Genomic DNA, 18823 nt, shown 5'->3' on the forward strand with positions numbered 1-18823 from the left:
ATGCAAACCAAATACACTTAAAGATATCAAAATACTTACTTCTTGTTTTTTGTGCACCAGTACCAACTCTTTTCCCCTAAAAAATATATATATACACATAGTGAAAAGATTGGCTTTGAAAGTACAGTTAAAACAGCAACTGCAATTGCTCAATATCTTCAAGATAAAAAAAAAAATCATGCCAAAAGTACTATATCAAAGAAGGATTATTCTTTGTTAAATAAAACTATTGTTTTAAATCTGTTTTACAGTACACTCAGTAAGTACCTTGCATTCTAGCTATAACTGATTTTGACTTCATAAAAGAAATCAACCAATAATGAAAAGGTAGTTAATGAAATTTTCTTTTAAAAGTCATGTTATTTTTATGCCCTTATTCAGTAAAATATTTGTGTTCAAGTGAATAATTAGTCAACATTTATTAGTCTGTCAATTTAGGCAAAGATTTAATATGTCCAAGATGGATAATCAACTCTACTGATTACAACTAGAAATTCTGGACAACACTGAATAAGCAACCACCTGAAGAATGAAAAGTAAAATAAGTAGGCAGATTGTGGAAGGAAGTCAAAACTGGAACCTTCAGTCATGGAGTTAGCAGCAGTGGCAGAGCCAGCAGCTAAAACTCCTATCTTTCTGGCTGGAAAAACCAGGAATGAGGTTCAAGTGGTCTAAAAATACCAAGAGAATCCCTATATTATTTTCTGTTCTCCCACAGTTCTACCCTGAGGGTGGGTCCCAATTAGGAAGCTGAGATTGTAAAGGTAGAACAAGCTTAAGCTAACACTGAGAAACCCTCACTTTCTTACTGGAAGACCTGGGAAAGAGGCCACTGTGAGCTAGAGATTGATCCATGAAAAGAGCAAGTTAGAGAAAGCGATCTCTAATTCCCTGTATAAATCCATGCAAGTGCAGGGCTTACCTCCAAGTTGCACATGCTAAGGAGAGACCCAACACAGCATACCAAAGGCTTTGAAAACTGAAACTGAGATTAATTAGATCCACCCCACCCATAATAATCAAGACAGAACAGTCTGAACAAAACTGGGATAACTATCTGCTAAAACAATGGCAGAAACAAAATCAGCATTCTCCAGACTATTAGAATAGATATAGAGCCTATACAACATTTAGAATGTCCAGTATATAGTCAAAACTTAAATTCGACATGTAAACAACCAGAAAAAAAATTATCAAATTTTGGGAGAAAAGGACAATCAGATGCCAACCCCAATATTGTACTGTAATTATCAGATACTGATACTGTAATTATCAGAAAAAGACTTTAAAAGTAAAGGTAAACACACTTAAGATGAATGGAAAGAGACAAGTTCTCAGCAGAAAAACTACAAATAAGAACCAAACAGAAATAATAGGACTGAAAAATATACTATCTGAGTGAGATACAAAATTCACTGGATAGGCTCAATAGCAGAACATAGATGACACAATTAAGTATTAGTGAACTTCAAGACAAATTAATAGAAATCTCCAATTGTGGCCAGGCGCGGTGGCTCAAGCCTGTAATCCCAGCACTTTGGGAGGCCGAGACGGGCGGATCATGAGGTCAGGAGATCGAGACCATCCTGGCTAACACAGTGAAACCCCGTCTCCACTAAAAAAAAAAAATACAAAAAACTAGCCGGATGAGGTGGCGGGCGCCTGTAGTCCCAGCTACTGGGGAGGCTGAGGCAGGAGAATGGCGTGAACCCGGGAGGCAGAGTTCGCAGTGTGCCGAGATCCGGCCACTGCACTCCAGCCTGGGCGACAGAGTGAGACTCTGCCTCAAAAAACAAACAAACAAACAAACAAACAAACAAAAGAAATCTCCAATTGTAAGAAAAGAGGAAACAAAAAAGACTAAGAAAAAAGGAACAGAGCCACAGGGACCTATGGAATAACATCAAGATGTCTAACTTTATTGTCAACTGGAATGGTGGAAAAGAGGGGAGAGACTGGTGAAGAAAAAAAATTAACAAAGTAATAGCTGAAAACTTTCCAAACATAAATTTACACAATCAATAAGCTCAGTGAACCAAGTGTAGGCACAATTGAACTTCTGAAACCAAAGATAACGAAAAAAGTCTTAAAAGCAGCCAGAGAAAAATGATACAGTACGTGTAAGTGAACACTAATTTGAATGACCACAGATTTCTCATCAGAATCCATGGAGATCAGAAGACAGTTTTAGGATCGGAGTAAGGTGCTGAGATAAAGAACTTTCAATTCATTATTCTTTTTCCAGTAAAGACATGATCACATGAAGGATATCTAAGAGAATTCCTTGTGCAATCAGATTTGCTCTAAAACATGCTAAAGTAAGTTCTTCTGGCTAAAGGGATGTATCCGAAGAAAACCGGTAATTTCAGGAAGGAAGAGTAATGGAAAGGTTAACATCTGGGTTAATAGGACTATTTTTCTCCTGTTACTTTCTTTAAAATGCAACTTTCTTTTTCTTTTTTTTCCCTAGAGACAGGGTCTTGCTCTGTCGCAAGCAGTGGCGTGTTCTCGCATCACTGCAAACTCCGCCTCTCGGGCTCAGGCCATCACGCCACCTCAGCCTCCTAAGCAGGTGGGACTACAGGTGCATGCCACCATGGCTAATTTTTATACATATTTTTTGTAGAGATGGGGTTATGCCATGTTGCCCAGGCTGGTCTCGAACTTCTGAGCTAAAGTGATCCACCCACCTTGCCCTCCCAAAGTGCTGGGATTACAGGTGTGAGCCACCAGGCCCAACCCTAAAATATGACTTTTTCAAGCAAAAAGTTTAACATTGTCTGGTGACATTTTCATTATAAGAAGATGTAATACACATTAGGACATAAAGGTTGGTGGGGAAGGTAAAATGGCTTGAATATTTTAAGCCTTCTACATCTTATTTGAAGAAGGTAAATGTTAATTCAAGATAGACTGTGAAAGGTTATGCATGTATATCATAAATTCTATAGAAGCACTAAAATAAAACAAAATGAAGAGAGTTAAAAGCTGGCAGATCAATCTGAAAGAAGGCAGGAAAGGGGGAAACAGTGGAATAAAATACAAAGGGCATCAACAGAAAACTAACAGTAAGTTGGCAGACCTAAATCCATTATCAATAATTACATTAAGTATAAATCACTTAAACTACCAATTAAAAGATTGCCAAATTTGATGAAAAAGATAACAACTGCAAGAAGTCCATTTTAAATATGCAAAAGACTGCAAAAAGTACTATGTAAATACTAACAAAAATAAAGCCAGAATGGCCTACATCAGAGAGCAGACTTCAGAACAAGAATTAACAAAGACAAAAGAGAGAGCATTATAGAGGATAAAAGGGTCAATTCACCAGGAAGACATAAGAATATTAAATGTGTACATATCCAACAATAAGCTTCAAAATGACTCAAAACTGTACTAGAACTAAAAGGAAAACTAGACAAATCCACAATTTTACTTGGTAATTTCAATATCCCTCTCTCTCAGTAGTGGACAGAACAAGGCCTGAGCAACATTTCTGTATCCTGGATACGGAAGACATGAGCAACGCTATCACTCAAGTTGATCTGACATGTAAACAATACTCGACCCAACCACAGCAGAATATACATCTTCTTCAAGTTCTTCTTTACCAAGATAGACTATATTCTGGGTAACTCTGATAAATTTTTTAAAACGAATAATAAAAAGCACGTTATATAGCCATAACAGAATTAAAATAGAAATCAGTAACAGAAAGATAGCTGAAAAATTCCTATTTGGAAAACAAATAAAATTCCAAGTAACCCCACAGGACAATGAGTAAATCACAAGAGAAATTTAAAAATATTTTTAATTGAATAAAGATGAAAATCCAACCTATCAGCAACAGGAACTCTCATTCATTGCTGGTGGAAATGCAAAATGGTACAACAACTTTGGAAGACAGATTGGCACATTATAACAAAACTAAACTTGGTCTTACCATATGAAGCAGCAATCATACTCTTTGGTTATTTACCCAAATGAGTTGACATGTCCACAAAAAAACCTGCACATGGTTATCTATATTAGCTTTATGCAAAACTGCCAGAACTTGGAAGCAACTAAGATGTCCTTTAGTAGGTAAATGGATAAACTGTGGTGCATACAGAAAATGAAATATTACTCAGATTTTAAAAAGTTGTCAAGCCATGAAAAGACATGGAGGAATCTTAATTGAATATTACCAAGTGAAAAAAGCCAATCAAAAAAGGAAACACACTGTATGATTCCAATTACATGACACTGTGAAAAAGGCAAAACCATGGTGAATGTAAAAAGCATCAGTAGTTATCTGGAGTTTAAGGGAATGGGGGAATAAACATGGAAGATTTTTTGGGCAGTGGAAACATTCTGTATGATACTATAATGATGGATACAACTCATAATCACACTTGTCAAAACTCATAGAATGTACAACACCAAGAGTAAGCCAAAATGTGAACTATGAACTGTGGATGATAATGATGTGTCAATGTTAAGTTCATTGATTACAACAAATGTACCACTCTGGTGTGGGATGTTAGGGCAAGGGGTATGTAAAACATCTCTGTACCTTTCATTCAATTTTACTGGGAACCAAAAACTTCTCTAAAAAAAATAAAGTCTATTAAAAAAAATCCAATGTAAAATGTGTGGGATGCAGCTAAAGGAAAGCTTAAAGAAAATTTATAGCATTACAATAAAAGAAAAGTCTCAAATCAATGATTCAAGCTTTTTACCTAAGAAACAACAAATAGAAATAAAAACCCAAAATAGGCAGAAGAAAACAGGTAAGAGTGGAAATCAATAAAACTGAAAACAGAAAACTACACACACACAAAATCAATGCCACTAAAGGCTGTTTCCTTGAAAACATTAATAACTGGTAAAACTTTAGCCAGATTGACTAAGAAAAAAAGGAATAGACACAAAATAGCATTATCAGGAATGGAAGAGGGGACATTATTACAGTTCCCATAGACACTACAAAGTTAATAAGGGAATATTACAAACAACTCTTTGCCCATCAATTTGACAACCAAGAAAAAAGGACAAACTCCTTGAAAAAGACTACCAACATGCACTGAAGAGAAAATAACCTGAATTGTCCTATATCTAATGAATAAATTGAATTCATAGTTAAGAATCTTCCAACAAAGAAAAACTTCAGGGCTAGATAGCCTTGCTAGTAAATTCTACCAAACATTAAAATAAATAAAACAATTCTATAAAACTTCTCTAGAAAATAGAAACAGGAACACATATCAGTATCTTATGAAAATAGGATTAAACATCCCACCTAACAAAGACATCAAAGAAAATGACCAATATTCCTCCTGCACATGTATGTAAAAAATTTGACAAAATAAGTTTTGAGTAAACCGAAAAAAAAAGATCAAAAAGCCCAAACCTCAAAGCACTTTAAATAAAGCAGTGAGCAAAACACATTTATCCAGTTATCACATTTTAAATAAGATACATACTAACAAGAACATTTATGAGAACCTAATAAACATTTTGAAATTTATACATGTCCATTCAAGATTCTTAAATGTAATTTCACTAAAAGGTTTTGTTTTAGTACTGCAAACTAAAAATTTTCCAGAAACATTTCTGTATTATATGCCAAAATAAAAATTTCCAGTATGAGAATCATTTCAACCAGATACAGATTCTGGACTATCAAGATATTTGGTATTATCGTTTTTATTTTAGAAGAAAGATTAAGATCTGTTTCATAGCTATTTTATCTTCTCTGTTTTATGGGGGCTCCTACTGCATGGCACATAGCAGGCATTTAATATTTGTTACTACTGAAGGAATGATGAGGACTAAACTTGGTCTTTATGATGTTAATAATCTGGTAAATACTAGATTCAAGACAGTGACTAGGCACTGAAACCAATTAAGTATCTTTCAAATCTTCCCCTCCCCTACTGTTATTGCCTTAAGCCAGGCCTTGAACATTTCTCAGGATCACTGACATAACATCCATCCATCCATCCATCCATCCATCCATCCATCCATCCATCCATCCATCCATCCAACCATCATCCCATCCATCCATCCATCCATCCATCCATCCATCCATCCATCCATCCATCCATCCATTTATTTAGAGATGGAGTTTTCTATCCGTCCGTCCGTCCGTCCGTCCGTCCATCTATTTATTTAGAGATAGAATTTCACTCTGTCTCCCAGGCTGGACTGCAGTGGGGTGATCTCGGCTCACTGTTATGGAGTCTCACTCTGTCACTCAGGCTGGACTGCAGTGGGGTGATCTCGGCTCACTGTTATGGAGTCTCACTCTGTCACCCAGGCTGGACTGCAGTGGGGTGATCTTGGCTCACTGCTACCTCCGCCTCCCAGGTTCAAGTGATTCTCCTGTCTCAGTCTTCCAAGTAGCTGGGATTACAGGCATGCACCACCACACCTGGCATTTTTGTATTTTTAGTAGAGATGGGGGTTTCACCATGTTGGTCATACTGGTATCCTGACCTCATGTGATGTGCCCACCTTGGCCTCCCAAAGTGCTGGGATTAGAGGCCGAGCCACCATACTCAGCCCCCAGAATGCTTTTTAAACTGCAAACTGTGACCTATCAGTAGGCTATAAAGTCAATTCAGAGAGTTGTAATCAATATTTTTAAGAAATGAAAATATCACAGAAATATTAATATCCACCACATTAAGAAGGGTAAACTATTGTTCTATGAAACTTATTTCAGATATATATACACATATATATGAAGACAGACACAATTTGTGTATTCAGAATCCATAAACGTCGTTATGAGTTTACATTTTTTAAAACATTTACTTCTATATACAATCCAAACAATCTGCTAAGTGTGGTAGAGATAATTTATATGCCATTTAGCTCAGTCCAATATAAGAATAGCCACTTACATTTTGTGAAAATTTGGAAATAGTCATTTAAATTTTTAACCCATAAATAATATTGATAGTTTCATTTAAATACTACTTTGTTGCTTTCTGCAAATTATTCTGATATAAATGTGAATTTATTAAAAATGTGAAATACAGAGAAACTTTATGAATCCTTATATAAGGCATGCATATACCGAGTGGTCATCCTGTAAAATGTATTCAGTAAAAAATGAGGGCTGGGGGTGGTGGCTCATGGCCGTAATCTCAGCAGTTTGGGAGACTGAAGCGGGTGGATAGCTTGAGCTCAGGAGTTCAGACCAGCCTGGGCAACATAGCAAAACCCCGTCTACAAAAAATACAAAAACTAGCCAGGTATGGTGGCTCATGCCTGTAGTCCCAGCTACTTGGGAAGCTGAGGTGGGAGGATCGCTTGAGCCCAGGAGGAGGAGGTGAGCTGAGATGGCACCACTGCACTCCAGCCTGTGTGACAGACGGGGAGGGACTGCTTCAAAAAAAAAAAAAACACACACACAAAAAAAACAAAAGACAAGTGTTCAACAGTTCAAAAGCCGTTTTCTGGTCTTGCCAAATAATTCATTCTTTACTGTCAATTAGAAGATCTTTCCAAAATGACTATCCAATCCGGTTACTCTATTTATAATCTCATAATTTTCCAAAGCCTCCAAGATAAAAATCTAACTCCTTTATATAGTGCAAGGTACTTTATAATCTTAACATGCTGGTTTTTCCAGCTTGATCTTTTGTCACTGGCACACTCAACAATCAGGCTGTATTATGCTATACAAGATTTCTAAAATATGCCATCCCACTATGGCTTCATGTCTTTACACTCTCTTATCAGTTCATTATTTTTATTTTTATTTATTTATTTATTTATTTTGAGACGGAGTCTTGCTCTGTCGCCCAGGCTGGAGTGCAGTGGCCGGATTTCAGCTTACTGCAAGCTCCGCCTCCCGGGTTTATGCCATTCTCCTGCCTCAGCCTCCCGAGTAGCTGGGACTACAGGCGCCCGCCACCTTGCCCGGCTAGTTTTTTGTATTTTTTAGTAGAGACGGGGTTTCACCGTGTTAGCCAGGATGGTCTCGAACTCCTGACCTCGTGATCCGCCCGTCTCGGCCTCCCAAAGTGCTGGGATTACAGGCTTGAGCCACCGCGCCCAGCCCATTATTTTTAGATCCCTGTCATTTAAGTATTGAACAAAGGAAAAGCAGGCCACAAAAGAATGGTCTGAGAAATATGAAGAGACCAGGAGAAAGCTAAGGGATGAAATATCAGAAGATAATAGAAAAGTTTAAGGAAGAAATGGACAACAGCTGAGAAACAGTATGACTGGGTTTAAAAAGTGTCAAAATGATTTGGAAAACTGGTCAGAAGTTTTATACCTTGTAGCTTGAAAAATGAATGGGAAGTATAAAAGTAGAGATCTGAGAACTTTGGATGAGGAAATATAAGGATCAGATAATAGGTAGGTGGGGACGTGGGATGAAGGGAGGTTTTACTGTATTTGTTGTAAAGGATGGAAAAAGCCTGAATCTGTATAGATGCTTCAAAGAAGCAACAAGGAAAATGAAAGCAACTGAAGATAATGGGAACATTAGGTTTAACAGAATGTTACCAACCAATGTGGTTGCTTAACAAGTATTTCAAGGTCAGGCCAGTCAGCCATGCTAAAACAAGATTTTGTTATACCACCATCCAGAGCAACTGCAAAGCATAGTACATATTTATATTCCAAAAAGAAGTACATTACTTACATTAGGAACGTTTATACAATAGGCTGATTTTAGTGTTTTTCTACAGAATAAAAGTACCTGTTACAAAATAGCAGTAACAAAAGGGGGCTGAGGAAGTGACCTATACCACTATTCCAGGAACAACTTTTACCTGGTGAGTACAACCCTGAAGTTAAATGACACACGATTTATTTGAATAACAGAAACAGGCACATCATACACAGGCTTGCCCCTAGGATATTTTCTACTTGGGAGGAAAAATCTGCAAATAAATACATAAATAAACCAAGCTTGGTCACTTTAAAAAATTACTTTAAAAATTAAAAAAGAAGACATACCACATCTCTTACTGAAGTACTTGATTTCTTGAGTAAATACAACTCTTTTTTCTTTTGTTCAATGTAGTATCTAATGTCTTTATTAAAAGAAAGAAGGTTTTAAGATTAGCAATTTTACTCTTCGAGTTAAACAGTGATATTTTCTTGTAGTTAAATTAGATAAAGAAATTACCATTATAGGTATCCCTTATGGTATGGTCTGAATGTTTGTCTCCTCTAAACCTGATGTTGAAATTTAATCCCCAATGGGACAATATTTACTGAGAGGTGGGGCCTTTAAGAGGGGATTAATGGATTAATGGGTTATCATGGGAGTGGACCTGATGTCTTTATAAGAAGAAGAAGAGAGACCTGGGCTGGCATGCTCAGCCCCTCACCATGTGATACTCTGTGCTGCCTCAAGACTCTGTAGAGTCTCTACCGGCAAGAAGGCCCTCACCACATGCAGCCCTATGACCTTGGACTTCTTAGTCTCCATAACTGTAAGAAATAAATTCCTTTTCTTTGTACATTACCCAGTTTCAGGTATTCTGTTATAAGCAACAGGGAACAGATTAAGACATCCTTGCTATCAAAATTTCACTATGTAAAGTCAGGAACCAAAGGACAGACACGGACACTTACAACAAATATTGTGAAAAAACAATTATAAAAGTCTTACCATCAATATGAAGAATTTTTACTCCCCATGACAAGGCATTTGATAATATACTATTTGAAGGAATAAAATCCTGTAAAAAAAAGTTTTACAGTTGTTCTAGGAAATTATTTAAAATGAGCTAAATTTTAATAAAAATTCAATTATTTGAAGCTTAATGTCACTAAGGTGGTTATCTGTAACAGACCGTATAGAGTTACAATAGCTAGGACATCAAAATTTTCTATAGAATTTCTAAAATCAATCCCACTTTATACCCACGTTCTTAATAATTTAATGAAAACTATAAGGCAAGTTTTAAGTTTCCAGTAATATTTTAAAAGGCCACAAGATGGGGATGTTTCTACATGAAAAGTTAAGTTCTGTACTTTGTAAAACAAAATATACGCTGAGATTCAGGCTTTTATCATGCCTATTTGCCTAAAGAATGTTGGAAAAGGAAAACTTTCAAGAATATCTGAAATTCCAGGGAGTAATAACAAAATGTTACAGTGTGAATCTTTACAGTTCCTACTTACATGGTCCTTGATAGCTTTTCAACTAGTAATTTTCCTCTGCTTAAACACACCTATAAAAGACCAGAAATTTTAAAACACAGTGCTTAACTGGAGAACAGGTTAAACAGGTAAAGCAGCTAAGAAAAGAGAACTTTCGGGTCTCATATTTAAAAGTTTCCTTTTTGGGGTGACCTCTTTGGTTTTGTAGTAATTCTATTCAATATGACAAATAAAATAGCTAGGTTTCACTGGAATTCTTTATAATTGTTTTACATTTTAGTTCCTATTAAATCAAAGATTTAAGAAAAACAATAAATTTTATATACTGTTTTTACGCTATTTCACCCTCTTTTTTTTGGAGACAAAGTCTCGCTGTGTTGCCCAAGCCAGAGTGCAGTGGCGTGATCTCAGCTCACTGCAACCTCTGCCTCCTGGGTTCAAGTAATTCTCCTGCCTCAGCCTCCCAAGTATCTGCGACTACAGGCATGCATCATCATGCCCAGCTAATTTTTGTATTTTTTTTTAAGTAGAGATGGGGTTTCACTATGTTGGTCAGGCTGGTCTTGAACTCCTGACCTCGTGATCCACCTACCTCAGCCTCCCAAAGTGCTGGGATTACAGGAGTGAGCCACCGCGCCCAGCTGTTACTTCACTTTTTAAATAAACTACTAGGAAAATCAGTTGAAATGCCATCAGCAACAATTATTTTGGAATTGCTAGTGTATTATCTCCTTGCTCCAAAAAAGCATTAACTCAGAGAATGCATGGTCCTTCCTTGATCTCTTTTCCATTCTTTCTTCTGTTTTCTTCTATGTATTATAACTCTTTTTTCAAGTGATACCTCTTTTGTGACTCATTTCTTCTGTTTTCTCCTCATTTCCCCTAATTTTCAAATGGCTATAACAGGTAAGTCGAGGAGGATATTTTAAAATAATAATTTAATTACACTTGAACCTAAAAACTGAGATAAACATTTTATCTCTCATTTGATCTTATCCCATCTCACACCCAATTAAATCAATTTAATTGTCCTTCCTTGCATCTTTCAATTTATTGGCCATGCAGTGGTAGGGATGAGATTTCAATAATTCTAGAACAGGGGCTGGCAACCTTTTTATGCAAAGGACCAGAGAGTAAACATTTTAAGCTTTGTTGGCCATATGGTCTCTACAACAACTATTCAATTTTGCCTAAAACACAAAAGCAACTACAAATTATACCTAAACAAACAGGTATGGCTGTGTTCCAATAAAACATTATGGACAATGAAATCTGAATTTCATAAAATTTCTACTTGTCACAAAATATTCTTTTGATATTTTTATACAACCATTTGAAAATGTAAAAACCATGCTTAACTGCAGGCTGTACAAAAAAGGCAACAGACTGGATTTGGTCCATGGGCCAGAGTTTGCTGACCCCTGCTCTGAAAATAAAAAAGGTTTTTATTTCTTCTTTAAAGAATGATCTGCTGTTAACTTTTTAGTTGTAAATTATTCTAAAAACTACAAGCCATCCCTAAATACAAGGGTGTACCTAAGCAATCAGAGTGTGATTACACAAGAACTATTAGGCAAAAACCACCTTTCTAAAAGACAGCAACCTTATTAAGGACTGGAGAGCCACACATAATGTGGCTTTGCAAATGTTCTACATAAGTAAACTCTACTGCCACCTTGCTATTAAAAACCATGAGATCTTCAGGATATAGCCCTTCTGAGTCTCAAAGCATATTTAAGAGACTTACTGTGTCTGGTGACTTAAATGAACTTCCGTCATGGCTGGGATGAGGTGAAGTGGTTTCTGCAGTATATGCAGATTCTGGACTCGGTACAGGAGAAATTCGACCCAAGGTCTGTGCAAATTTAGCTTCCTTCTTATTTGAAATAAGATAACTGATATCTTTGCTGAGAAACTCTTCAATTCGCTAGAAGAAAACAAGGTATTTTTATTTATACATTTTTTTTTAAGAAACATGGTCTCACTGTGTTATCCAGGCTAGAGTGCAAGTGGCAAAATCATAGCTCACTGCAGCCTCAACCCCCTGATCTCAAGTGATTCTTCTGCCTTGGCCTTCTGAATAGCTGGGACTGCAGGCACATACCACCAAGGTATTTTCAACTAGGTCATAAAAACCATAAGCTGTTTCATATGCCAAGCACAGTAAAAAAGTTCAGTTTGATGCAATTATTTTGTAAACTGGTGGGTTTTGTACTATATTTTTCTGAATTTAGAACTCTGAGGAAGTATAAGAGCTCCTATAACAGCGCAACAGCAGCATGTGCTGGATATCATTCTTAAATACTTTATATATGCTAATTAATGTAATCTATGGAACAGCCTCATGATACTATCTACATTTTCTGCAGGAGAAAAAGTGAAGAGAGGTGACTTACTTAATGTTACCCAGTAGCAAATAATACAATTTGAACACACGCATTCCGACTCAAGCCCATGATCTAAACCAGCAGTGTCCAATACAACTTACCTAAGTACTTGAAATGACCTTGGTAGTGTGATTAAGCCACTGAATATTTTGTTTCTTAAGAGATGGGGTCTTGTTATGTTGCCCAAGTTGGCCTTGAACTCCTGGGCTGAAGAGAGCTTCCTGCCTCAGCCTCCCAGGTACCTGAGAGTACAGGCACATACTACTGCACCTAGCTCAAGTCACTGATTTTTAAATTTGATTTCATTTTAAAGACTTTAAGTAGCCACATATCATTAATGGTTACCATAGCAGATAATACAAGTCTAAATCAATCATTAATTTATTACACCTTCCCTTGAGGCTTCAACTTACAGGATGCAGGGAACCTTTACCCTTAAGAGTGTAATACTGTTTGAAAAGAATTACTTTACTAAAATGTTTGAAGATCACCGCCTAAATATCTGAATTTACTTATAAAGACACATACCAAAGTGAAGGTTATTAAAGATTGCCAGGGTCAGGAAAATAAAAATAGGTAGAAGTAAATACTAAGCAGAATACTAATATTATTAGAAAAATATATAGTATAAATATGTATAGTATAAATAAAAACCCACTAACCAGAAGTAAACTGTGAATCATTAATAAGCAGTAACAATTTACATCCATGAAAGACTTCTTAAAATATTTTAAATAGCTGTATCTAATTTCTATAGGATTTCACACTATAAATGAGGATAATAAAAATGAAGTCAGGTATGTAACAGATAAGTTAACTTCATCTAAGCAGTAAGCAGAATTTGCTACTGAGCCCAGTGACCTCCTTGGTTAAGTGCAAATCATTTTTTTGACCAACATTCATTTTCATTGACCAGTAAATAATGTACCTACATTTATTTATTCCAGGGATTACAGACTCAAATGCCTATAAGGGCCAGGCAATAATATAAATGAATAATTCACACATCAAATACTGCTTTCATTTTCATAAATATGAGGCCCTAGTAATGTCAGAGGTTCTAATACTTTCCATCTCTGAAACTGGCTATTCTAGGTAACTCATATAATGGAATCCTACATTTGTTCTTTTGTAACTGGCTTCCTTCACTTAGCACAATGTTTTTTGTGGTTCACCCATGTTGTAGCATGAATTAGAATTTCATTTCCTTTTAAAGCTGAATAATATTCTACTGTATGTATATACAACCTCTTCTTTTTCTATTTACTTGTTGGACATTGGGGCTGTTCGCACTTTTTGGCTATTGTGAATAATATCTTTGAGACTCTGCTTTCAATTCTTCTGGATGTATAGTCAGAAATGAAATTGCAGAATCATACAGTAATTCGATTTTTTACTTTTTTCAGAAACCACCCATACTATTCTGTATGGTGGCTATATTGTTTTACACTACCACTCAGAGTGCACAAGGGTTCTACTTCTTCAAATTCTTGTTAACACTTGTTATTTTTCTGGTTGTTTAACAGTAACCATCCTAACAGGTGTTAAGTGATTACTGATTGACATTTCCCTAATGATCAGTGATGTTGAACATTTTTTCATGTGCTTATCTGCCATTAATATTAGTATATCTTTTCTGAGTAAATGTCTTTTCAGTTCCTCTGCCCATTTTTAAATTGGGCCATTTGTCCTTTTGTTCTTGGGTCATAGAAGTTCTTTATACAGGTATTATGGATATTAATCCCTTAGCAGATATATAATTTGCAAAGATTTCCTGTGATTCTGTGGGTCTTTTCACTCCCGAAAATGTCCTTTGAGGCACAAAAGTTCTTAATCCTGATGAAGTCCAATTTTACACTTTTCATTTGTTGCACATGACTTTGATATCATATCCAAATCCAATGTCATGAAGACTTCTCCCTATATTTTCCACTAAGAGTTTTAGTTTTTACAAATAACTCTTAGATCCATTTTGAGCTCATTTACGCATATGACACAGTAAAGGTCCAACTTCATTTTTCTGCATGTGGATATCCAGTTTTCCCAGCACCAGTTGTTGAAAAGATCATCTTTTCCCCAATGAATGGTCTTGGTACCCTTCTTGAAAATCAGTTAGTCATATATGCAAGGGTTTATTTCTGGGTTCCCTGTTCTATTGGTGTGTATGTCTGTTCTTATGTTAGTATCACTTATTTCCTTTGGTTTTTCATTTCTTAGAGTTAAAACTCCTCAGTAGTGAATAAAACGCCCTTTGCAACATAGCCCTAATGTAATTTTGTTGCCTGCCATTCCCCCCACCTATATCCTAAGCTCAAATCTCACTGCAACATCAGTTGTAGAAACAAACCACATTGACATATATTTTAAATATGATTTCCTCTATTCAATATGTCTATTTGCATTGCAAACTAAGACTTCAAGATCCAGCTCAAACTTTATCTCTGTTGATTCCTAATGGCAGAGTTAATCATTCCTATCTCTGCGTTCTAATAGCAATTTCTACATATTTCTGTCAAAGCATTGATAACACTCTAATACAAATTATTTAGTTGTCTGAGGTTTCCACTAGACTAAGAATACCTAGAGCATTATATTTTACTTATTTTTCTATCTCTAGGATCTAAAATAGTGCTGATATACTGGAGACACTGGTGGAATAATTTTTGAATGAATTCCCACATGCCCAAATCTTCATCATTCTTCAAAGCCGTGTTCCAATTGTGTGTGAATAAAATCCACAATTCCTCAGCTGGAACTAATCTCTCCTTGCTCTTGATGTTCTATGTTGTATTATTAACACAATTACTTGTACCAATGTCATCTCTACCTAGGTTAGAACGTGAGGATAGGACGGACATAAGGACTCATTTTTTATTTTATTTTTCTTTTGAGACACAGTCTCGCTGTTGCCCAGGTGGAGTGCAGTGGCACCATCTTGGCTCACTGCAACCTCTACCTCCCAGATTCAAGAGGTTCTCCTGCCTCAGCCTCCCCAGCAGCTGGGATTACAAGTGTGTGCCACCATGCCCAGCTAAATTTTTGTATTTTTAGTAGAGATGGGGTTTCACCATGTTGGCCAGGCTGGTCTCAAACTCCTGACCTCAAGTGATCCGCCTGCCTCAGCCTCCCAAAGTGCTGGGATTATAGACATGAGCCTCCAAGCCCGGCAGGATTCATTTTTGAATCTATCAAAACACAGAGTGCAGTGCACACCATACTCAAACATTTGTTGAATCAGTTCTACCAGGTTATTCAATTTACTAGATATTCTTGAATCTACACCATTTAAAGAGTAAACTCAAAACGTTATTTTCTGATGACTCAAGGTCATCATGACGAACACCAAACCTTTTACTGTTCAAGCTAATACGCCAAGGTAATTGGCTTACATTTCTGTTCCTCTCCAATTGCCTTATTTTAGCCAAAACTATTTAGACATGGACCTAACTGTGGTTGATCCCACGTTCTCCTTAGATGGTTTTGTAACACCTACTTTTCTTGCACTATTAAAGGTATTTCGCCTTTATATCAGAATCTGGGTGCTGTGCTTTCAGTGGTTAAATTTGTCAGAAGCATACTCTGCAGATAAATGGGGTATTAAGATGTTTTCACCGAGATTGTAGAAACCAAGGTATGTGACGTGGTGAATTAAAAAGGCACCTAAAGTAATGATGTGAAGATAAATTAGCTCATGTAGGAGATCTTTATGACAAAATCTTTTTTAGTGATAGAAATAGTAAATGTGCTGAAGAAAGAAACCAGGACCCGAGAATTAAATATCATTAATTATAGAAAAGATAGTATGGGAAGATCAGAATTCAATAAATAAAACTTTTTTTTTAGAAGAAAGTTAATAAATCAAATTCAGTTGAAAATCCATAGCTTTGGATTTTTGGGAAATCCAAAGCAAAATTTGGGAACTCACACCCTTAATATGCTCTTAACTTCACTGGTCTACTTCAATCATTTCAAAGTAAGACTAAGTATGTAAAACCAAAAGGTCCCTCAACTATTATGTATGGCAGAAGTAATTCAAAATTTGTTTCTTGCAATTACCTCAGGAACTGCTGTGGAGATAGGAGAAAGAAAGGTGACAGGGGAAGTGGTTCTTCCTTTAGCCTCTGTACTGTTGTTTTAGCCCAAGGAGTTCCCTTTTTATAGGCTTTAGACGTTGGACTTCTGAATATTATTTTGTTCAAAGAGTTCTACTGATAAAAACGCAAATCTAAATATCACTGATTTAGACCATTAGACCTAGAGTTAATGGGTTGTTCATCGTATTTGAGAAAGCTGTCATCAAACCACATCAGATAGCTACTCTGAGCTACTTTTTTTTTGGAGATAGGGTCTCACTCTGTCACCCAGGCTGGGGTGCAGTGGCACAATCTTGGCTCACTGCAACCTCCACCTCCCAGGTTCAAGCAATTCTCATGCCTCGGCCTCCCGAGTAGCTGGGACTACAGGTATGCGTCACCATTCTTGGCTAATTTTTGTATTTTTTAGTAGACATGGAATTTTGCATTTAGTAGACATGGAACATTGCAAAGGCTGGTCTTGAACTCCTGGCCTCAAGCAATCTACCTGCCTCGGCCTCCCAAAGTGCTAGGATTACAGGTATGAATTAACAGCCAGATAGCCATTTGTAGCCACTGATTGCTAGAGGAGCAGAATGGTGCAGGAACTATGCTGCTGTTGGAATTAAGAAGCTAATACTGCTTTAACTGGGCCATCTACTTTCTCTGGACCTCAAGTACTTTGCTTCTAAGATGAAGGGGTCTTTTTTTACTCAATGTCTAAGGTCCTTAACACATTAAGATACTCTTAATAGATACACAGTCAACAGGGTGGCTGGCCTAGAAAACATGACCTTTAAGAATGCTGTCGTATGATCATTATGATAAATACTACTATTACAAGCATGTCACAGTGTTTTAGTTTAACCAAATGAATAGTAAAAAAGTACAGTAACTTTTCAGAGATAGGTAAATAAAATATCATATTAACAAACAGTTCCAGGAAACTTGTTAGCACATGTTCTTCTGGTAAGCTTCTAGTTTGGGAATTGGCAGGGCCTGGAGGGCTCATGCCTGTAAATCCCAGCACTTTAGAAGGCTGAGGTGGGCAAATCACCTGAGGTCAGAAGTTTGAGACTAGCCTGGGTAACATGGTGAAACCCTAACTCCACTAAAAATACAAAAATTACCCAGGAGTGGTGGCACATGCCTGTACTCGTAGCTACTCAGGAGGCGGAGGCTGAGGCATGAGAATCACTTGAACCTGGGAGGCGGAGGTTGCAGTGAGCCGAGATCGCACCACTGCACTCCAACCCAGGCCATATAGAACGAGACTCCGTCTCAAAATAAAAATAAAATGAAAAGTTACTAGTCTGGGAATGAAAGGATCAGTTTAGACACTCAAAGACGAGGACCTTCAGAAAATCAAAGTCCAGCATGACCCTTTAAAACAGAAAAATCCTTTATCACCTCATTTGCTAAAATTCATCCAGTATTAACCTTAATCCTATTAAGGTCCTAGAATTTTGCCTGAGTTTTCTTTTCTTTCTTTCTTTCTTTCTTTTTTTTTTTTTTTGAGACAGAGTCTCGCTCTGTTGCCCAGGCTGGAGTGCAGTGGGGCGATCTTAGGTCACTGCAAGCTCCGCCTCCTGGGTTCACGCCATTCTCCTGCCTCAGCCTCCCGAGTAGCTGGGACTATAGGCGCCCCCTACCACACCCAGCTAATTTTTTTTTTTTTTTTTGTATTTTTAGTAGAGATGGAGTTTCACTGTGTTAGCCAGGATAGTCTCGATCTCCTGACCTTGTGATCCGCCCACCTCAGCCTCCCAAAGTGCTGGGATTACAGGCATGAGCCACTACGCCCGGCCTTTGCCTGAGATTTCTAATTTCCCAATCATCTAATCAGTGTACAAGGTAGGAAAGTATCTCCAGATTCTTAGTGTAAATTTCTATTCCTTTAATAACATTCATTCTGTTGAAACAACATCTGTATCACTCAGGAACAATTTTAATTGTGTGGTTTGCACGGGTGTTCTGTAATAACGTTCTTAACTGTTACACTAGTCCATACAAACTTACGTAGCTCCCCAAGATTCATAATCAAGAAACTGCTGTCATCTGGGGGACATTCCAACATTACAGTGAGCAGTCAATGAGCAGTTCCACTAGGACAGGAGAGTCTCACACGCTGAGAACTTTATACTAGACTGCTAATCGGAGAAACCTGAAAGTTTTGCCAGTCCACAAAAGGTTAAAACAAATGGTTTTTCTTTAACGATAAACAGCTGATAATAATGTTAA

The 18823-nt window shown here is 36.9% G+C and overlaps 1 protein-coding gene across 1 annotated transcript in view; it reads right to left on the reverse strand.

Moving 5' to 3' along the window:
- The window catches only part of DBF4 (DBF4-CDC7 kinase regulatory subunit), a 32550-nt gene that overhangs the window by 11820 nt on the left and 1907 nt on the right, over window positions 1–18823 (reverse strand). The window contains 6 exon segments of the mRNA XM_017851630.1: window positions 40–76; window positions 8968–9044; window positions 9629–9698; window positions 10144–10157; window positions 10160–10193; window positions 11870–12049. Of these exon segments, the coding sequence (XP_017707119.1) occupies window positions 40–76; window positions 8968–9044; window positions 9629–9698; window positions 10144–10157; window positions 10160–10193; window positions 11870–12049 (412 nt within the window).

This window comes from Rhinopithecus bieti, unplaced genomic scaffold (genome assembly GCF_001698545.2).
Source record: "Rhinopithecus bieti isolate Rb0 unplaced genomic scaffold, ASM169854v2 scaffold_1558, whole genome shotgun sequence".
NCBI classification, from domain to species: domain Eukaryota; kingdom Metazoa; phylum Chordata; class Mammalia; order Primates; family Cercopithecidae; genus Rhinopithecus; species Rhinopithecus bieti.